We start from the raw sequence: 22,922 nt of genomic DNA, 5'->3' as shown, positions 1-22,922 counted from the left end.
CTTTGTTAATATTAAGTGCAGCGGTTCTAGGGGGCGGGGCTAACCTGCTGGCAGAAGCGACCAGCAACGGTTCTCCGAAGCCTCCTTCCCACCACTCACTATCTCAGCCCACTTTTTCTATGTCCTCCGACTGAACACCCCAAATCGGGGCTGGGTAGGGGGAAGCAACTTGCGTTTGAGAGCAACACCTATACCCTTCTACGTGATCTGCACCTTTAAACCCACTCGATCACAATCCGGACCCCGGAGGCACCACCCACATCCGTTTAACATCACTTCCTTCAGAGTTAAGGGGAAAAAAAAAATCTGGGAACTCGAGGGGTTGGGTTGAGCCGCATTTGGGGAAGGGCGCGGACCTTCTGCTATAGGACTACGGCTCTGCGTCTGCGCTGCCCGGTGACCCCGCACACTGACCACCATGGAGCTGCGGCCTCGTCTCGGGGCCACCTGTTTGCTGGGCTTCAGTCTCCTGCTCCTGGTCACCTCTTCTGATGGACATACTGGGCTTGGAAAGGGTCAGACCGCATTCTTATCTTAATCTTTACTTATCCTGGGTCCCAGCCCAGTATAACTCTCTTCTCCTCTTAACACAGTCCCCCTCCCATTCTATCTCTTAAGTCACGCCAGATTCTTTCTTTATCCTAGCCAACCGCTCTTGGGAGTTTGAAGAAGATTTCTTGGGGTAGGGAGTAGCGGGTCTAGGGAATGATGTGATGGGACGTTGTTCTTGGGTTGGGGTAAGGAATGGCCCTTAAATGAGAGAAGAAGCATGTTTAAGAGCCCAGCACAGTGCTTAGCACTTGGTAGGTCCTCAGGAACAGTCAACTTGACTGCTAGGAGAAATAGGGCCTTTTTTGGACATGCATCTGCAGAGAGAGCCTTGCCCTTGGTCTGAAGATTCCCCAACTTACCTCTTCCTCAGGAGTAAGGTTTACTGCCTCCTTGCCCTGGGGGGAACCATACCTCCATTCCAGGAAGTGGTGACTAAAGGAAAGGCTAAAAGAGGGAAGAAGGTCTGAAGTTAGAGGGGCCACCAACAGGTGTCCTCCTGTGGTTCAGTTAGTGTGTCTGAAGAAACTGAATTGTTTGTGAGGGGTGAGAAGACAGTAGTTATGAATAGAGAATAGAAGACGTGATCTCCCTACTCCATCCCATTTCTTACATCTTCATTCGAACTCAGGGTTTATGCTTTTCTCAGTGGGTGAGTGGTAGCATTGATTCCCCTCCCATTCCATTTTTTTTGTACTGATCTTATTGTATGGAAAGACTCTGCTGCAGTTCTGCTGTTTGAAATTTGATTTTCTCTTATCCTCCCTTATTTGTTCATTTATCGGTGTGTGATGAGATTGGGTGGACATTCAGTGTGCCTGAATACAGTTCCTCCTTAATTCAGTAAATAATTTTTGATCACTTACCATATTCCAGGCACTGTCTTGGACACTGCTGTTAATAAGACAGTTTCAGCTAGGGATAAGTACTGGAAATAAAATGAAATTGGGATGGAGATGCTGGAAAGGATGAGAGAACGGATATTACCTGAACTAGGAAGATCAGGGAATGCTTCTCTGAGGTGATATGTGGGTTTCCATCTCAGTGATGAAACTACATGGAGAATTCTGGGCCAGAATGTTTTAAATGCTGACAACCCCATTTTAAAACAGTATATTTAGTGTGAAATTGTAAGTACCAAGGGAGACAGAAGGGTAGTGTTAGGAGTGTGGGTTTGATCTGAGTTTCAATTTATTCTGCCTCTAACGAGCTAAGAGGCCTAGGGCAAGTTGCTCAACTTCTCAAAGCTTAGTTTCTCATCTGCAAAAGTGGGCATAATAATAACTACCGGAGACATCAGCAGGTAATTTACTCTGTTCTAGTTACTATGTTAGGTGTAGGCAATCCCTTAGAGTCATGTATTCAGTATTTTTATTCCTTGTTAGACATGAAGCTCTTGTGGTTATTCTAGTTATCATTGCTGTATAACAAACCGCTCAAAAATTTAGTGGTGTAAAGAAATCATTTTATTATGTTCACAATTCTGTGGGTCAGGAATTCAAAGAAGACACAGTGGGGAAGGTGTGTTTCTCTGTTCTGTGATGTCGGGGGCCTCAGCTGAGTTGGTTTCTTCATGGGCTAGTGTGGGCCTCCTCACAGTAAGACAGCTGGATTTCAAGAGTGAGTGCCTCAAAAGAACAAGGTGGAAATGCATAGCATTTTTATCATCTAGCTTTACAGGTCACATAGCATAGCTTCGGCTATACTCTGTCTGGGCCTGTTCAGCGGGGAGGGACATTAACCTCCCCACTCTTGCTGCAAGGGGGAATGTTGAGTTCACCTTGTAAGAATGGGAAGAAGTCTGAAGACTAATCAAGACAAGTAAGCAGGCGATTACATGACATTGTATAAATAGCTCTGGCTCTTTCCAGAAAGTGGCCTGGTGGTTTGCAGACAGGAGAAACTGCATGACTCTACTGTTTTCATTAAGAAGAGGAAATACAGTGGTATGGTATGAGCACTGAATAGGAATCAGGAGGCTTGGGGTTTTGTGTGTGTGTGTGTGTGTGTGTGTGTGTGTGTGTGTGTGTTTTAAATACACTTTTATTGATTTTTAAAGGTAGAGGGAGAGAGAGAAACATCGACTGTCTGCCTCCTGTGTACCCGCTATTGAGCCCATAACCCAGGCATGTGCCCTGACCAGAAATTGAACTGGTGACCTCTTGGTTCTTGGGTTGATGCTCAACCATTGAACCACTCCGGCCGGGCAAGGCCTGGTTTTAATCCTGGTCAGACCATATAGCCGGCTGTGGTCTTCCCTGCAGACCATTTATTAAATAAGAGAGTTGAACTAGAAATGATTCCTAAGAGTTCTTCCAGACCTAACATTCTAGAGTTCTAAAATACTTTTCTTATTCTCCATGTGCTAAAAATTTGAACTATATTACCTATGGGGAGAAGTGTAACAACTAACATTTACTGTACATTGCTATATTCAGGCACTGTTCTGTGCATTTTTCATATATTGGCTGGTTTAATCCTCATAGTAACCTTCTGAGATGGATAACATTGTCATCCCCATTTCACAGATAAAGAACCTCAAGTGGGGCACAGGAGTCACACAGCCAGTGAGTGGGCTAGCTGGGCTACAAACCCAGAGCCAGTGCTCCTCACAAGCACATACACTCCTGCCTCTGAGTGCAGAAACTCCTCTGAAGACTTTAAAGGAGAAATGAGAAAGTTGTTAGTGGGGGGCAGTTTATGTCCTCTCCTGAAACAGAAAAATGATTGTCAAGTCTTTGGAATAAAAATTAGAGACTGACACATGGGGAGTGTCTACATTCCACATTGTTTCCTGTTCACATTCACAACAATCCTATGGAATAGATATTTTTCTTAGGCATATTTTGCATGTATGCACACAGTAAGTGGGTGAACTAGGATTCCAATCCAGCTCTGTTTGACCGCAGACAGACCTTTTTTTTTGGTCACTGTGTTATTCTACCTCTCAGGTACAATGTTCTCTATTTTAGAAGCGTGGCTGCCAGCTCTGACACTTGACCTTTTGTCAGCTGGGAGGGGGTGAATAATACTTTTCTGATGTCTTTCGTTTACACTCATGGAAACAATTTTAGGATGAAGAGCTTAGGAAGTCTGATGTAAATACTGTGTCTAGGAATGGTCACTTTCCTTTATTTTTCTTCCTTTTTTTTAATATTAATGTTTTTAGGGAAGGATTTGCTGACATGGGAGCTTTCAGCTCACTTTGCAGATAACTGGCATAAATTAAGTGGCTGTGCAGGTGACACTTTAGGAAACTGGACTCTCTTCAAATGTTCCACGTTGGCATGGGTGTGTGTGGGTGGTGCCGGGGAGTAGGTGATTTTAGTAACAAGGTAAATACTGTACCCTTTCAAGTTATTTTTGAAGGGAAACAAAAAACTTAGGTTTTCTAGATCTGAAGGCAATGTTTACATTCTGCTTTGGTGAAGCTACACTCCTTCATTTATTCATTTAATTTTTGCTAAGGAGGCAGTAAAGTCTTGTGCGTGGTTAAACTCTAGACTTGGGAACTCAACCACCTACATAGGTTCTAATCCCAGCACTGCAGTGTAACCTTTAGCAAGCTATTTAATTTCAGCTTCCATATTTGTAAAATGGGAATATTAGAGTTTCTACCTCATAAGTTTATTGTGAGGATTAAATGTCAGTACAGGTAAAAGCATGCAAAACGGTGCCTGGCATGTAATAAATGCCATATGAATGTTAGTCATTGAAACTGTTATCATATCATTATGTTATTGTAATTATGACATAAGTAAGAAATCAAAAAGTAATGATGGTGATTATTCCTATTATTTAAAAAATCCAGTTACTTTTTACTATGATTTTTAAAAGAAATTTTGTACATGTAGTGAACTATTTCAAATTACACTTCTAGATTTACTCTTAGGAATAATGCAATAAGGTGGCTAAGGAACTGTTGGGGGTACCAGAAAAGAATGTTAATTAGGAATCAAGAGACCTAAATTCTGGTTGTGGCTTCCTCTGTGGTTTTGGGTAGGCTCTGCCCTTTTCTGGGCCCTTGTAGTATGAGAGGATTGGAGTAATCTCTTAAGTTTGTGCTGTCCAATACAGTAGCACTAGCCACGTGTCACTCTTAAATTTTAAATTAATTAAAATTCAATACAATTAAAAATTTAGCTTCTCAGCTACCTTTCAAGTACTCACCAGCCACCTGTGGCTTGTGGTTACTACATTTAACAGTGCAGATATAGGACATTCCCATCAGTGCAGAAAACTCTATTGAACCGTGCTGCCCGAGGGACTTTCTTAGTAATAACTCCTGTGACTAAGTTTTGTCAGCTAGCTCCTGAGTAGCCCACGTTTATGGAGAAATTTTATTTTACCTGATTTTAATCTAGCTTCCCTGACTTTCTTTTGGCTAACATTTGCTTGGTATATATGTTTCAATCATTTTATTTTTTACTTTTATAAGTCCTTTTTTAGGTGCTCTTGTAAACATCATAGTTTCATGTTCTTTTTACAAAAACAAAAATCTGACCATTACTGTCTTTTAACTCCAACTGGCAAATTTTGTGTTGATTATGATGTTTGTGGTGATTAGAGATGGTCATATTTCTCTCATCCAGTTTCCATTGCTTCTGTTTTTTTTCTATGCTTTTTTTTTCTCTCCATTTGTGCCCTTTCTTTAGAGGTTGAGTATTTGCTTGTTCTTATTTTGTCTTATCTCCTTTATTAGTTTGGAAGTTGGCGCTCTAGTTCTTTTCTCTCAGTGAAATTTTACTTGCATACTTAACAAAATCTAACATTAATATCTTGATGTTATTAAGAACATTTTAACTTCAGTCATTTCCTCTTTATAAGTAGTTGTTGTCTTGCACTTTAGTTCTGTCTTTTTTTAAAAACTCTACAAGTTGAGCATTACAAATTTTTCTACAGATAATACTTAGAATTATCTACGTGTTTACCAATTTATTTGCTCACTGTTCCTTGTATCTAAGCTTTCTTCTGGAATCCCTTCCTTCCTGAAACATGCCCTTTACTTATCCTTTTTCTCTGGTTCTTCTCTCCTAGGGGACTATTTCATATTTCCTTATCTCTTCAAACCTCCAGACTTCTTCCACAATCCTTGCTCTCAGCTGGTGACCATGCTTTCTATATAATAGAAGACAGAAGGAATTAAGAGACCTTTCAAAAAACTGTCACCAGTACATTTACCTACCTTCTAGCACCAGTGTTCATAAATTCTTCCTTTCATATCTTTGTTGGATAAACTGTGCTCCTAGCAAAGGCTAATCCCTCTACTTGAGTAATAAATTCAATGTCCTTTAACCTACTAATATTAAATATATATATATTTTTTATTGATTTCAGAGAGGAAGGGAGAGGGAGAGAGATAGAGACATCAGTGATGAGAGAGAATCATTGATCGGCTGCACGCCCCACACTGGGGATCGAGCCCGCAACCCAGGCATGTGCCCTTGACCAGAATCGAACCCGGGACCCTTCAGTCACAGGCCGGCGTTCTATCCATTGAGCCAAACTGGCTAGGGCTCACGATGTTTTTTTACTCTCCCTTCTCATCTTGTATCATCAGCTTTTCTTCCATTATTATATAATTTCTATCAGCTTTCAACATCCTGTATTTCCCTCTCCACTGAGTTAACCTTTTGCACTCGGATGTCGAGATTAAAATTACTCTTTGAATGTATCAATAATTTGAAATATAAAAAAATCCAAATAAATAAGTTTGTATGAAAAGAAACTCCAGTTTTTTATTCTACTGCTGCGCTTTGTAAAATCTGGAGTATTTAAAAAATTAAATCCCGAGTAGAATAAAGGAATCGAGAAAAAGCAAGCGAGTGCAAAGGGTTAAAACCCTTTCTCAACTCATAGCTCCCTTTAGCAATTGCCCTTTTCCCCCTTCAGCAAAATTATTTGAAAGTGTTGTGTGTCCTAGTTCTAGAATTCTTCCTTTGGGCTATCTTGATTTGCTCTAATTATGCTGTCATCTTCACTCCTCTATTGAAGCTGGTCTTGCCAGTCAGCATTGTTCTTCAGTTGCTAAATCCAGTGGTCATTTCTGATTTAACAGGAATATTGGAGTCAGTTGATCACCTTTCCTTCTTGAAGCATCTTGGAAACACGTACATTGTAGGACTCCACGCACTGCTGGTTTTCTGCCGATCTCGCTGGCAGTTCCTTCGTAAGGCCTTGACTAGTTATTCTTTATCTCCCCTAACCTGGGAGGGCTCCAGGGCTCTTGGACTTCCTCTCCATCTATACTCACTCCCGTGGGATCTTATTCAGTCTCAGGCTTTAAATTACATCCATTTGCTCATAACCCCTTTGAATTTCAGGTTCAGATATTCAGTTGTTCATTCAGCATCTCTAATTGGTTGTCTAGTAAGCATATCAAAATGAACATATACAAATTCAAATTATTTTTTTTCTTCTTAATCCTTACCCCAGGATATTTTTTTCCATTGGTTTTTAGAGAGAGTGAAAGGGAGGGAGGGAGGAGAGGGGAGACAGAGTTGTCTAGTTGGGCATCCTGCCAAAGCAGGATTAAGTTGCCTGAGTTTAGGTGTTGACAAGTAGAATGATGGGGATCACATTAAGTACCTTCCAGTTCTTCTGAGCATCCTCCCAATTGTACTCTTACTTAATTGTTCACTCTTCAGGATTAGACTTTGGGCCCTAGGCAAGTGACACATTTTCTCTTGGCCAGCAGCCCATGCTGTTGGGAATGAAAAGAGATGATGGTTAGTTTGGATTTTGCCCCCATGTGCTAATCAGAATGAGCTATTTATTTCTCTGTGTAAACACTGATGGAAATTTGAATTTATTTCTAGGAAAGAAAGGCATGGGAGATAGTATAGGAATTGAAAAGTCATAAAATTGACGTTTAAATCCCAACTTGACCATTTACCAGCTCTGTGACCTGGTACAGGTTATGTAACTTGTCTGAGCCTCAGAAGTCTCAACTGTAAAGAATAACAAAAGCTGCCATTTACTGATCACGTATACCTATTTGAATGATGAGAAGACAAGTATAGAGAGCTCAAGTAAAAGAGGATTATTGTAAATTATTGCCAAATTTAAATGAGGTAACACGTGTGATATGCCAAGAATATAGAAGGTGGTCAATAAATAGCAGCTAGCATTATTATGATCACTAACATTTTCCAGATATAAAATTGAGTAATTTATGTTATGGCTGAAATAAGAGTCATTTACTCAATAAATACTTTATGGAGCCCTTAACTTGGCCAGGTGTAGAGCTAAGAGCTAGGGAAACAGGAGGGAATAAGACAGTTATGTTCCCAACTCTTAGGGAATTCTCTCTGGGGTAATGGGGACCACATCCAACATTTACAATTCAGCCTGGGAAGTGCTGTCATGGGAATCAAGGAAGATTTACTAGAAGAAATGATCTCTAGGTTTATAGCTGAAGAATGAATGGGAGGTGAAGGTGGAAGGAAAGGCAGAAGGAGCAGTGATTATGAAAGTGGAGGGGGGAAAGTGCATGCTGCATTTAAGGAATTGAAAGAAGCTTTGTGTGTAAGATTTTAGGAAAAGTGTGGAAAGTGAGCCTGGAGAGGTGAGCAAGTGCCATATTCTGAAAGGCTTTGTAAGTCCTGCTGCAAGAGTTTGTCCTTTCTTTTTAGGGCTTGGAAAGCCTCTGAAAAGTTTTTACCTGCCAGAGATGTGATTTTAAAATATCACTCTGGATGAAGTGTGGGGAATTAAGACAAGAAAAGCTTTAAAAATATTATCTCATTTAATCCTTACACCCACACTTGGAGGTAGGTATATTATCTTGATTTTACAGATGAAGACATTGGGACTTGGAGAGCTTATTTTATTCACAAAATTCATGCATTTAATAGGGATTGGGGTCGACATCCATCTCTTTAGACTCAAAAGCAATATTGCTGAATTGTCTTCAGCTAGTAATGATTTGTTATGACCTGCTTTATGTTTACTCTGTGGAAAATTCTCATTCATTCTTATAGTATTACTAGTAGCCCTGTGCACGAATCCGCGCACCAGTAGCTCTCTGCGGGGCCTGGCCGCTCCGCGCCCGCTGCCCAGAGGCTCTCTGTGGCCCAGAGGCCCTCCATGGCCGGGGTGGAACACTTGCTTCGTTGCCACGGCGACGAAGCAAGCATTCCACCTGGCCGCTCACGCTGCCCACTCTCAACGGCCGGCCCCCCTCCCCCAGGACTGGGGGACTCCAATGGGGCTGAGAGGACTGGGCACCACCATATTTGTGATGGAGTGATGGTTAATTTGCATATTATCCTTTTATTATATAGGATTTGCATAGTCTGTGTTAGATTACAAAGCATTTTACAGACATTATTTATTTTCCTTAGAAACTATGAGTAGGCAATGTTATCTCCATTTTACAGGTCTGAAAAGTGAAGCTTGAGGTATGGGACAGTCCATGGTCCAAAAAACCCAGAGAGTGGTGGAAGTGGGACTTGAACACCATGCTCTTGACAGAGGAAAGCCTTTTTTATGGGTGACCATGCCACACTTCTTTCTTGGATCTTTGCTCTTGATTCATGTGTGAATGTTTATAAGACTCTTTTCTTCTAGGTTTTGGAGATCACATTCATTGGAGGACACTAGAAGATGGGAAGAGAGAAGCAGCTGCCAGGTATAAGATATGATATTAGATTATTTAGGGTGGTAAAACACTTTTTGGATATTTTAGTATGTGAAGGTTATGCCAAAGCAGAGCAAAAACTGAATACTTGCATGATAACAACAACGCTAATACTATCTAACATCTATTAAGTGCTTACTATGCACCAGACATTGAATTATGTGAATTTACTTATTTAATTCTCATAATAACTCTTTTGAGGTGGGTACTGTTGTTACCTTCATTTTGAAGATAAGAAAACTAAGGCATAGAGCAATTAAGTAACTTGCCAAAAATCACACAGCTAATAAGTGGTGAAGCCAAGGTTCAGATGCAGGCATTCTGACTTCAGAGCCTGCACTGAACTAGTAAACCATACTGTCTACTACTCTCAAGTTGAGTAGTCTAAAATTCCAAGTCTATGCACAGACAACTGATACAAGGGAGAGAAAAGGCAGAGCAGGGAAGGGAAGTGCTTCATATGCATTAATTTATTTAATCCTCAGAACCTCTAAGGTTGGTTCAGCCTGTGAAGTAAGAACTATTATGCAGGAGAGGAAATTGAGATACAGAATGGTTAGATAACTTGACAATAGTTTACATGGCTAGTAAGTGGCAGAGCCAAGACTTAAATGTTTTGGAGAAATACAAAGACCGCATATACTTATGTGCACCTACCTTATACACATATACTTGCACAGAAACACTCACAAACTATAGTGCTTGCTTTTGCTAGAACAGACCCTACAGCTTCATGGTTCTGAGTCTCATACCTTCTGAATTAGAGTAGGGTTGCCAGATTTAGCAAATAAAAATAAAGGATGCTCAGTTAAATTTTAATTTTGGGTAAACAATAATTTTAAATATGCCCCATGTAATGTTTGAGACATACTTATATTAAAAAAAATTTTTTTGGCTCGGCCAGTGTGTCTCAGTGGTTGAGTGTCAACTCATGAACCAGGAAATCATGCTTTGGTTTGATTCCTGGTCAGGGCACATGCCTGGGTTGCAGGCTCAATCCCTATTGGGGGATCTCCCTCATCGATGTTTCTCTCTCTTTATCTCACTCCCTTCCTCTATCTAAAATCAATTAAAAAATATTTTTTTAAAAAACCAAACTTTTTTTTTGTTTATCTGAAATTCAAATTTAACTAGGCATCCTATATTTTATATGGCAACTTTACCCAGGAGAAAAATTCCTATTAGTCTTTCAAGTTCTAAATCAAATGACTATTTTTAGATAAAGTCTTCAGTGATTTTTCTGGGCAGTTTGTGTTTTTTCCCCCCTGTACTGTTACAACCCAACCTATATCCACCCTACATTATCTATAATAATAAAAGCGTAATATGCTAATTAGACCAGATGTCCTTCTGGACATCCTTCCGTATGACCTCCTGGATGACCTTCCAGATGAAGCCCGGGGTCCGGGTGCCTGCTGGCAGCCGGAGGGAAGCCGGTGCCGGCAGCTGGGGGAAGGAAGGCCTACTCTTGCACAAATTTCGTGCATCAGGCCTCTAGTAGTATATATTATTCTGCTTGTAGGTGCCTAACTTCCAATTCAGACCCTTGATTTCCTATAGGGGAACTGTTTTATGTTCATCTCTGAATCCCCAAACACGGAGATGTTGAGTGATTGAAATGGCTATTGAATAAACAGTTATTGAGAGTCACTGGGTGTAAGGAATGAAGGGGAACTAGCGTTTGTGAATTGTCTTCTATATATTAAATATAGTCCTGATTGTTTTTTGCAATATTTAATGTTCATAAAGGCCCCATTAGAAATGAATGGGCAAAGTCTTTGGCCACAGGGAGATAACATTCCCAGGAGGCCTATAACATTTGCCATAAATAAATGATGCCATTCTAGTCTCTATCTCCTTTCTGAGAGAAGAGGACCTGGGTCTAGTTGGCTGGGACTCTCGTTTCCATAGCAACAAGAGGTCCTATAAGAGTCAAGGCATGCCGGAAGTTCAGTTTGCACTTCCGGTTTGCGTCTTTGACGCCGGCAACCAGGAAGTTGACTCGCCGGGTTGCACATGGCCGCGCCCTGGGAGGATGCCGCTGGCAGTGTTTTGCGGGCTGCCGTACTGCGGCCGGAGCCGACGCGCAGAGGAGCTCCGCGGGGCGCTGGCGGCCGAGGGCCATGCGGTGTACGTGGTGGACGACGCGGCGGTGCTGGGGGCGGAGGACCCGACAGTGTACGGCGACTCGGCCCGTGAGAAGGCGCTGCGGGGGGCCCTGCGCGCTGCGGTGGAGCGGCGCCTGAGCCGTCACGATGTGGTCATCCTTGACTCCATTAACTACATTAAGGGCTTCCGCTATGAGCTCTACTGCCTGGCGCGGGCGGCGCGCACCCCGCTCTGCCTGGTCTACTGCGTACGGCCAGGCAGTCCGAGCGGGGGACCTCGGGTGGCGGCTGCGGAGGAGAAGCAGAGCCGGAACGTCAGTGTGAGTTGGCGGCCGCGAGCTGAAGAGGGAGGGAGACCTCTGGCGGCGGGCACCCGCGTCCTTAGGGAAGCGCAAGAGGTGGACTCGGTAGTAAATGGGGGAACCCAGGCACACCTCCTTAAGGAACTGGAGCCGAAGGAAACCTGGACGCCAGATCTTCCAGCTGTCGTGATCCCTGATTTCGAGAAAGCTGCAAACCATGTGTCCAGTGCCTTTTACCCTCCCGAACTTCTGGAGGCCCTAATGCTGCGCTTCGAGGCTCCCGACTCTCGGAACCGCTGGGATAGACCCCTGTTCACCTTGGTGGGCTTAGAGGAGCCGTTGCCCCTCGCAGAGATCCGGGCCGCCCTTTTTGAGAACCGTGCTCCTCCGCCCCATCAGTCTACCCAGTCCCAGCCCCTTGCCTCTGGCAGCTTTCTGCACCAGCTGGATCAGGTCACCAGCCAGGTGTTGGCGGGACTGATGGAAGCGCAGAAGAGCGCAGTCCCCGGAGACTTGCTTAAGCTTCCTGGGACCACGGAACACCTTCAGTTTACCCGGCCTTTGTCCATGGCAGAACTGAGTCGCCTCCGACGCCAGTTTATTTCCTACACCAAAACCCATCCCAATAATGAGAACCTGCCCCAACTGGCCAACATGTTCCTGCAGTATCTGAACCAGAGCCTGCTCTAACCAGAGGTGTTTGGGGAAAGGCCATGGCTCCTTGTCTAACCTCTACTGCTCTGTATTTCTCTGAGAAGAAAAATCTGAAGGTCTGCAGAGCACACTGATGTGTTACTAGAGCCGTTGTGACTGACTCACACTTTTCAAAATGCCCCTGTGCCAGGTCCTGAGTTAAGAGCATACTCTGAGACTAGAAAAACTGGGGAACTAGCTTGAAGGATCTTGGCAAATTTCTCCGGAGGACAGAGCTCAGATGGACAGGGCTTGCTTAGATTGGGATCTACTTGGGATATCACACTGCATTGATTTCCCCCAGCTGAACTGTGGGAAAGCAGACTGGATGGATGAATTGTTTTAAAACAATTGTGAACAGAAACTTAAGATGGCACAGTTCTGCATCTGCACTGGCCCTTGTTTCATACCACAAATAGTTTTTTTAGTGCTGTACCTAAGCTTTTTGCTAGTCTCTCCTGGGATCTGGGGCCACAGATAAATCCACTGGTTTCTGTCCTTGGGAAGCTTTGGTTCTAGTGGAAGCAAAAGGCATAGCCACTGGATTATTTCATTTAATAAAACCTTTCAGAAGAAGAGAGTCGGCTGGAATCTCTTTCACTTAATGTAACTTAATGTTCTTCATATAATTAATGTAACATTTTAGATAGACATACAGGGGTGGGCAAAAGTAGGTTTACAGTTGCCCTAACTGGTTTGGCTCAGTGGATAGAGCATCGGCCTGCAGACTGAAAGGTCCCAGGTTCCATTCCGGTCAAGGGCATGTGCCTTGGTTGCGGGCACATCCCCAGTTGGGAGGTGTGCAGGAGGCGGCTGATTGATGTTTCTCTCCCATCAATGTTTCTAACTCTATTCCTCTCCCTTCCTCTCTGTAAAAACTCAATAAAATATATATTTTTTAAAAAAGTAGGTTTACAGTTGTGAGTACTGAAAGTTTATTCTTATATTATTTATTAATTATTGTATTATTTTCCATACAAACAACTGTAAACCTACTTTTGCCAACCCCTATATATTTCTGCTGTGCCTTTGAAATAGTACTTCAATAGTGCGTAGTAAGATGAGATATTTTGTTCTAATCTAGAGGGATTGTCACTTCTGTAATTTGTGCTTCACTCTGTTTCAAGGCAAATGTTGCTTTAAGTTTTTCTTTCATTCTTCCATTGGTTATTTATTAAACAAACGATAGGTACCTATCTTACCAGTGCTTGTGATTTTCAGAGATGAATTGGGTAATATTTGCCCTTGAGAGGTTAATAGTTTGTTGAGAAATACAGACAAGCAAACAGATGATTACAGGACATAAGGGGCTGGTGGTTAGAGGGTGGTCATAGAATGCTTTAGGAGTCCAGAGGAGGAAAGAACTAACTAGCTGTTGAGAGAAGGTGGTTTTGCAAAGGCTTCAGAGGGATTAATATGTGAACTGTCACTTTAGAACAAGGGTCAGCAAAGGGCCAAATAGTAAATATTTTAGGCTTTGTGGACCACAGCCTCTCTGTTGCAGTTATCAGCTTTGCCACTGTACCACAAAAGCAGTGATAGTAAGTCTAAAAGTGAGCCCTGATCAGTGTGGCTCAGTTGGCACATGCCTAGGTTGTAGGTTCAACCCTGGTTGGGGCATGTATGAGAGGCAGCCAATCGATGTTTCTCTTTCTCCCTCTCTAAAAAAAAAAATTTAAAAAAAATTTTAAAAATCAATAAGTCCTTGGGTGAGTATTGAAAGAAAAAAAAAGAGTGTCAATGTGTTTTAGTAAAATCATGTACACTGAAATGTGAGTTATGTTTAATTTTAACATATCACAAGGTACTGTTCTTTAGACTTGTTTCAACCATTTAAAAATGTAAAAAACATTTGTATCTCAGAGCTCTACAGAAGTAGGCAGTGGGCTTGATTAGGTCTGCTGATTGTAATTTGCTGACCTCTGCCTCAGAACGCTGAGCAGCAGTTTGCTTGGGAGAAAAGAGAGCAAAACAGGTTTTTCTGTAAGTGCAGGGATTTGTTAAAAAAAAAAAAAAAATAGGTTGCCATGGTTGGTAATTTATTTCTTGCTCATCAGGCAATCTGTACCATCTTTGCTTCTGATATATGAGTGAGGATTCCTGCTGCAAATGGAGGTTTGGACTAAGAAATCTTTAATTCCTTTTTTAGTGAATTCTGGATTGCCATTCTAAATTGAAGTAGACTATACTGGTCAGAAAGAACGTTAGTTTTGGAGTCAGATTTATCAATTAGTAAGTTGCAGAATCTAGATTTTATGTGGCCAAATATTTAATCTCTTTGGAGTCTCAGTTTTCTCATTACTATTCTGAAACCATTTATATATATAAAATCCTAATATGCTAAGTGTCTGACCAATCAGTTGACCGCTCAACCAGTCACTATGACGCACACTGACCACCAGGGGGCAGACGCTCCCACCAGTAGGTTAGCTTGCTCCTGGGGTCCAGCCCATCAGGACTGGTCGAGACGGGCCAGATACGCCCTGGAGCCCTCCCATGGTCTCTCCCTGGCTGGCTGGCCCCCATGGCCCCAATTGGGACTGGGCGAGATGGCCTCAATTGACCCCGATTGCTGGCCAGGCTGAGGACCCCACCTGTGCACAAATTTGTGCACCACTCTAGTTAATAATATCTCTAAGGATTATTGTAAGGATTTAAATGAGATAATGCATATAAAGCACATAGCACCATGTTTCATAATAAAAGTTTATTACATTTTGCCTATTATTATAGTTACCTGGATCCCACTTGTCACCTAAGCTTGCCCTACTCATTTGTTTTATAAGTTTTTACAAGTATTAGAGGCAGAAATCTATCCCAAATTTGTAGTAGGCCTCTGATGAGGAGCTGATAATTCATATGGCACTTACTAAATTAATTAGTTTATGTGTATTTAGAATAGCGCCCAGTACATAGTAAATGCTACATACGTGTTTGCTATCAATATGATTTTATATGCCAGATGTAGGGGATATAGAAACAGCTAAGAGTTCCTCAAGGATCCAAGAATGGTGGGGGAGATTGGTAAATATGATAAATCAGTGTAGTAAATACAGTGTTACACAGTGTATGATGATGTATTGATATGGTGGTTGGATGATGACTGCTTACCTAGGACCCTCCTGCAAGTTGTCATTTAAACCTTGAGAACTTGGAGAGCTTCGTCTGGCCAAGACTGGTTCAGGTGGATTATGTCACTCGTTATTTACAAAAAAGAAAAAACTTTTTTCCTCCTTGATTATAAAAATTACATTTAGCCCTAGCCGGCTTGGCTCAGTGGATAGAGCGTCAGCCTGCGGACCGAAGGGACCCAGGTTCGATTCCAGCCGAGGGCACATGCCTGGGTTGCGGGCTTGATCCCCAGTGGGGGGTGTGCAGGAGGCAGCCCATCAATGATTCTCTCTCATCATTGATGTTTCTATCACTCTCTTCTTCTCCCTTCCTCTCTGAAATCAATAAAGAAATATAATTTAAAAAAATTACATTTAATTGTAGAAAAATAGAAGTATAGTAAAATCTATAATCCCATTATTCAGGAATAACTGCTGTTATGTTTTGTTACATTCCCTTTGGGCTTGCTCTTCTGTACATATTTGTATAATTAAAACCAAACTACAGCTAATAATTTTATATTCTAGTTTTTACTTTAAAATTATACCAATGAAAATTTTTATTAATATTTTTAATAGTTATATCACCTTAACAATTTAAATCTGATGTTTTCTACAATCTTTCTCCCTAGCTTTAAAGTCCAAATTTACAGAATTTACGGCAATGTCAGAATTTACCAGTAATTTTGTTATAATAATCTGTTATTGAATAGGTTGTCTTAAAATTTTCCCAGTTGGAATCATACTACATGAATGTGCATTAATCTTTGTCTTCATAAATTGGTCATTTTTATTAGGATAGATATCAAGAAGTGGAATTGCTAGATTATAATTTCTTTGTTTCGTTTTTAAGTGGATTGCCCCTGATGGTGATTATCCATAAATCCTGGTGTGGAGCTTGCAAAGGTAAGTGCAAATGATCAAACCTCAGATGTGTTCTGAAATACTAGCATTTAAAAATAGGAGCAGTGACTTTAACCCAGTGACTGCTGATTACTTTAAAGGATACCAAAGGAATACATGACATAGATTCCCTGCTCCCAAGAAATTTGCAGTTATATTTGCAGGGGGTTGAAGGGTAAGGCAATTAAGTAGAGTATGAGATTAAGTGCCACAGTAGTCATATGGACAGCAAATGTTAGCGGGAGCTGAAATGTACAGAGAGACATGAGAAGGTTAGGAAAATCTTTCTGGAGGACTTGAGGACCAAATTAGAACCCAAGATTACTTTACTTGGTAGCATGTATTTTTTTCTGCTATACTACCCTGCCACTTCCAAGTCAGACTTTTTTCTTTTGTTTCTTATGCTATATGTATAAAATCCTAATTGGAAACAGAGTATAAAATTAGTGTAAGTAATTAGTGTAACATAAATACATTAGTGGTATTGTTAGTCTGCTGTCTATTACTTCTCTAGTAGAAGTTATTGAAATGTGTAAAAAAGCAAATAGTAATAATGTTTTCATATATATACCATTATCTATATTTTATAAAAGAGGTAAAAGCTTTAAAGGAGTGACGTCCATCACTCACGGTCACATAGTCATGCAAGTAAGTGGCAGAAGCAGAACCAGAATTCAGGTGTCCTGATTTAAGGGTTAGTTATATGAATCAGCTCAGCAAATTAGAGTTTGGATATAACAATGATGTTTTCTTCTATTCCAAAATCTTCCCCCCCTTCCCCCAGCTCTGAAGCCCAAATTTGCTGAATCTACAGAAATTTCAGAACTTGCCCATAATTTTATTATGGTAAATCTTGAGGTAAGACTTCCAGAGTTTCTCCTTTCTGTTTTAATTTCAAGTCTTCACTCTTTTAGAATTGCCATTATTAGTAGTATAAAATCTTATTCAGCAGAGCTAGCTGCTTATATGTATGCATTTTTCTCTTGACCTTTAACACTTAAGTCTTGTGTCAGACATGGTAGAAAACCGTCCAGCCTCCACTTGTGGGAGGAAGTAGGCTAGATAGGATTGGATGAGATGACTGAATTTTAAGGTCCCTTCATTCTTAGTCCATGATTATGACATGTTTTTACATCTTTGTATAGTAGCTGATCTAAAGGGATAGTCACACATGCAGGCTGTGAGTTCCTGCAAAATGTGATTCAGTTGAAAGCCAAGTCTGTCTGGGCTTGAATGTACAGCTTGAATGTACATTCTATAAAATAATGTTTACTTAAACACAGTACTGGAAATTTTCCGAACACAGTAACAGTTAATGTTGTGCCAAGTCAGTGGGGAATCGGTGAAGAACAAAGCAGAATTTTTTTGCCCTCGTTGAAATTACCTATGGGGGCTTGAATACAGGGAGACAGACAAATATCAGATGGTGGTAAATGCTATGGCTAAAATTGAAGGGTGGAGGGGATAGTTTGCAAACATGGTTATCAAAGAAGGTGACATTTGAGCAAAGATTTGAAGCAGAAGAGGGAGTGAGCCATAAGGATAATGAGGGAAGTGTGTCCAGGCGTAGGGTAAAACCAAATACAAAAGCCTGTGTTACGAGCATGCCTGGCTTGTTTAATGACAGCAACTGCAAACAGGTTAGCGTGCTTGAAATAGCCTAAAAAGGGGTAGGACGTGGAGTTAGAGAAGTGCCCAGGTGGCAGTTCATGTAGGGCCTCTTATGCCACTGCAATGACTTGGGGGTTTTACCCTGAGTGAGGGGAGAAGCCACTGAAAGGATTTGAGGAGAGAGGGAACATGATCTGACTTAAGGTTTTTAATTCATAGGATGAAGAGGAGCCCAAGGATAAAGATTTCAGCCCTGATGGGGGTTATATTCCACGAATTCTTTTCCTGGGTAAGGTGAAAGATCTTAATCTGGGGATCCAAGATGTGGAAGGAGAGAGACATGACTCAGCACTGACTCTACCTAGTGAAACTATACTGGGATGGCTAAAAACAAGCAACAAAAAGCAGTTTCAGGAGAGAGGGGGGAGAGTTCTGAGTGCCAGAACTTCAAGTCTGAAGTTTTTCCCATTAACTAACTGCTTTTGTGAGCAAGAACAGAGTATTGATCATCCATTTATTCAGTCAACAATTGTTTGTGTATCAGCTCTAAGTCAAGAACTATGTGAGGCACTACAGGGACACAGATAAGCCACAATTCTTACCCTTGACACCATAGAATAGCAGGAGTTCCATTGCCAAATGGAACCAGACAAATGTCTTTCCACGAACAATTTTATAAAAAAATACTTAGTGACTGTGTAACCTTTATTCAGCATTCTGTTAGATTCTATGGGGAATACAGGTAAAAATATAGGATCCCATCATCATCAAACAGAAAAGGAACATGTCAAGAAGAGGGAACAGCACATGCCAAGAAATAGGGGGGAGGTGTTGTAGTCAGGAAACTGCGAAGAGTTCATTGTGATTGCAACATAAAACACAGGGATTAGGGCGGTGAGATAATGGGCTGCAAAGATGGGCAGGTCTCATTTTCCAGAAGGCCTAGTGTACCATATAATGTTTGAAGTACCTGTCTTGTAATTGCAACCCCTGTGCCATTTTGTCTACAACAGATCCCAGTGGCAAGGTGCGTCCTGAAATTATCAATGAGAACGGGAACCCCAGCTACAAATATTTCTACACCAATGCTGAGCAAGGTATGGTTATGTTGAAAGGAGGGAAGGTTGCTGCTGGATTTAACTAGGATGAACCATATGGGAGGTCCGTGATGGGAAACTCAGTTCAACATGTTAGCTGAGCATCTCCTGCCTGACTAGCTTTTGGCTAGGTCCTGTGTAGAATATAGGGGAAAGATAAGACTGAGCTCCTTCCCTAACTACTAACAGTCTAGTTGGGAGCTAACTGACCCACATGAAACTGAAGAACTGAGGCTCACAGAGGTAGTCACTTGTAACCTTGACAGGAAATGAAATAAATGAAACCTTCATCTAAAAGATATAATGGGGATGGTAGGAGGGTGTTTTCTATTCCTAGTGTCAAGCAAACATGTGCAGTCTGTGATGGGTTCAGCTCTAATCCTGGAGGGTAAGCTGAAGTAACTACTAATATTTTTGTGGCACTTCAGCTTTATAAAGCACTTTTATTATCCGTGCTCATTTAATTTTTGCAATAATCCTATGCAAAGTAAGTAGCATTACCACGTTTTATAGACGACGAAACAAATTCAAAGAGGTAAAATGACTTCCCAGGGCTAAAATCCAGAACTAAATCTTGTGTCCAGATCCCATGCTACTGTCATATTTCTCCTAAAACATAAAAATCTATATTGGTTGTCAGATGGTAGATATTAAAGATCTACTTCGTATTCTCCTCCCTCCCCCCCAACCTTTATTTCACAGTTATTCAGGGGATGAAGGAAGCTCAGGAAAGGCTGACGGGTGATGCCTACAGAGTGAAGCACCTTGAAGATGAGTTGTAACATGAATGTGTTCCGGAAGGAGAGCAGCCGGGAGGGAATACTGAGGAATCACTCAGAACAACTAAACCAATCAGGAAACCTTGCTCCTCCTGCCTGTGTGGGAAGGAGCTCTCTCACTGTGGAAGAGTTCTGCTAATAGAAGCTGGTCTCCATGTTTGTGGATCCAGCAGCATGTGGCCGACTTCCTTCTCCTGCCCCTCTGACCTACTTGTCATTGAATGTAAAGGATAATATCTTTTGACACAAAACTTGAGCCATTTGGAGGTTTACTCCTTGCACTTAAGTGTTTGAATCTTTTTCCATTTCCTTCCACTCTACTGACCTTGCTGGTGAAGGGAGACCAGGAGCATCTTTTCTACAACGTTGAAATTGCAGAAATTGCTTATCGTTCCAAACAATAAACCATAAATGTAAATCAGTAATTCTGACCCCACCGAGGAGACCAGCCTGATTCTTCTCTTTTTCCCCTCCTGGGAATAATCTTGGCCTTCCTCCTGAATCCCTACAACTTCCTTCCTCTTCTCCTGCTTGGGTTTCCCTGTTTGCACGCATGCGTGTGCAGGAATGGCTGTGTGCTTAGACTCAGCTCCAGCTGGAAGCATGCTTTCCCTGTTACGGTTGGAGAAACTCAAACCTTTAAGCCCTAGGCAGAGCCATTTTTGTCAAGTTGTCAACTGTATTTTTGTACTGGGGTTAAAAAAAATATTAATTGTACTATTAAGCTTTAATAAAACTTTAAGAAGAAGTATGTTGTGATGGCCTTTTTGTTACTGGAGAATGGAGGGAGGGTTGGAGATCAGAAAGAAAACTAATCTTGAGGGCCTAATTTAGGACTCTCCTGCTCTCATACCTTCTACATTCAAATGGGCATCAGAGCTCATCACGTCTACTTTTTAAACAGCTGAATTCACTCCATCCTCATTATTGCTGTTTTGGTGCACGGCAGACTTTTTCTGTTTCTTCGACTATTTCTTGTGACAGCCTCTTAATTTGTCTACTACCAGTATTCTCTCCTACAATCCATCCTCCCTGCTTTCCAAAATGCAAATGTGACAATGTCACTCCCCTGCTTAAAGCCTTTTCCTTCACCTTCAAGACAATAGTATTAATATTAGGAAACACTTGGGCCTCATTATGTGCCAGGCACCCTTCTGAGTGCTCTGTTATTCCATTTCATTTGCCTTTAGTCCTAATAGCCCTGTGAGAAAGGTACATTATAATCTCCATTGTACAGAAGTATTTAAAGCATGATAAAACCAAGATAAAGTCAAGATCTTCACCTTGGCCTTTAAGCAGCTGCCTACTTCTTTAACCTCATCTATTCCCATTCATGACTTCACATTTTTATGTTGTGACACCAAATTGTTTCAAGTTCTATTCACAACATGTTCTCTTATGCTCTTGTGTCTTTGCTTGGCTAGCTTCCATTGCCTAAAACATCTTTTCTTTTAAAAAAACAACAACTATTTTTATTGATTTTAGAGAGGAAGGGAGAGGGAGAGAGAGATAGAAACATCAATGATGAGAATCATTGATCAGCTGCCTCCTGCACACCCCACACCGGGGATCAAGCCTGTAACCCAGACATGTGCCCTGACCAGAATTGAACCATGACCTCTTGGTTCATAGGTTGACACTCAACCACTGAGCCACGCTGACCGGGCTAAAACACTTTTCTTTTTATTCATCCTTCACATTCTGCGCCACTTCTTCCAGAGTCTGTCTTGACCTTTCTCATGAGGATAAAATGTCCCTCCCCCAATACATCTATCTTGGCTCCTCACCATATACTGTAGTGACTTATTTGTACATCTGTGGCTGTCACCAGCCAGCCATGCTCCTCTAGGCCAGGGGGTTATTCCTCTGTTCTGTGCTCCAAGGTCCCAAAACAATGTACTTTTAAGTGAATTGTCCCACTCTGTGGTAGGTTCTTTTCATCTGTTCTCTTTATATTCCATCAGTGGTCCTGTGGGATAGTTAATATTAGCCTCATTTTATGGAAAAGGAAATTTTAGAGATAGGAGTGTCTTGCCCTCAGTATCTAGACTAAATGCTGGATTCTAACCACCCCTGTCTCACTCCAAACTCATGCTTTTCCCACCACACTTTGTTACCTTCTTTATATTTCAAGGTGTAATTCAGAACAGAGTTTTCAAGCCGAAGAACATAAATCTTTACAAGAGATACCTGAGCACAGAAATTGATACCCAGTGAATTGATATCAAGATCTTCATTTTCCAGGATTCCTCAAGAAGTTAAATAATTACCATATGACCACTAATTCCACTTCAGAGTATATATCCCAAAGAATTGAATGCACAAACTCAAGTAGATATTTGCACACCCATGTTTATAGAAGCATTTTTCCACAAAAGCCAAGGTGGAAGCAACTCAAGTGTGTGTCAATGGATGAATGGATGAACAACGTGCTGTATAAATACCGTGGGATGTTAGTTTCCTTTCTTTCAACCCCTATACTTGGGCTGATTTCAGCACTATGGCTACTGGTCAGTTCTGAGAGGATGCAGTTCCTATTTAGAGCACAAGGGGGAGTATGAGACTAAACCTTTGCAAAAGGTTTAGGGGGTGGGTGTGTGTGCGTGACTTATTGGCTTCCCTTAGCCAGCCCTATGAGAAAGCTAAATAGACAAGAAGACTTCTTGTAACCTTCTTCTGGACCCCCAGGGCTGTCTTCTGTCCCCTTTTTCATAGGGAATGGTACCACCCAAGTCAGTGCTCTCCTAGTTGCCTCAATTTCTTTTCTCCCTAATGTAGAGCCAACCAGTCACCAAATCTTGTCCTTTTCATTCTTTAATGCCCCACTGCATTTCCCAGCTCAGATCTCATGATTTCTTTTGTTGTTGTTGTTAATCCTCACTCGAGGATTTTTAGGGAGAGTGGAAAAGAGAGGGAAAGACAGAGAGAAACACATCGATTGGTGGCCTCCTGCACAAGCCCTGACCAGGGCCTGGGTCAGGAGGAGCCTGCAACCAAGAGCCTGCAACCAAGGTACATACCCTTGACCGGAATCGAACCCGGGACCCTTTGGTCTGCAGGCCGATGCTCTATTTACTGAGCCAAACCAGCTAGGGCTCATGATCTCTTGAAGTCACTGAATCAGCCTTC

The 22,922-nt window shown here is 41.6% G+C and overlaps 2 protein-coding genes across 2 annotated transcripts; both read left to right on the top strand.

The window, feature by feature from the left end:
- Positions 1-269: 269 nt before the first annotated feature.
- On the top strand, positions 270-20,536 carry TXNDC12 (thioredoxin domain containing 12). Its single transcript, XM_079777620.1, has 7 exons — positions 270-515; positions 9,121-9,181; positions 16,257-16,309; positions 17,091-17,164; positions 18,137-18,206; positions 18,931-19,014; positions 19,717-20,536. Exons 1-7 carry the CDS (start codon positions 419-421, stop codon positions 19,794-19,796), a joined length of 519 nt encoding a protein of 172 aa, XP_079633746.1. The 5' UTR covers positions 270-418; the 3' UTR covers positions 19,797-20,536.
- Positions 11,184-16,223, top strand: KTI12 (KTI12 chromatin associated homolog). The gene has a single exon (XM_079777619.1). The coding sequence runs from the start codon at positions 11,226-11,228 to the stop codon at positions 12,288-12,290; it is 1,065 nt and encodes a 354-aa protein (XP_079633745.1). The 5' UTR covers positions 11,184-11,225; the 3' UTR covers positions 12,291-16,223.
- Positions 20,537-22,922: the final 2,386 nt, after the last annotated feature.

This window comes from Cnephaeus nilssonii (assembly GCF_951640355.1).
Source record: "Cnephaeus nilssonii genome assembly, chromosome: 7".
NCBI lineage: Eukaryota > Metazoa > Chordata > Mammalia > Chiroptera > Vespertilionidae > Cnephaeus > Cnephaeus nilssonii.
This window is presented reverse-complemented; position numbering and strand designations above follow the sequence as displayed.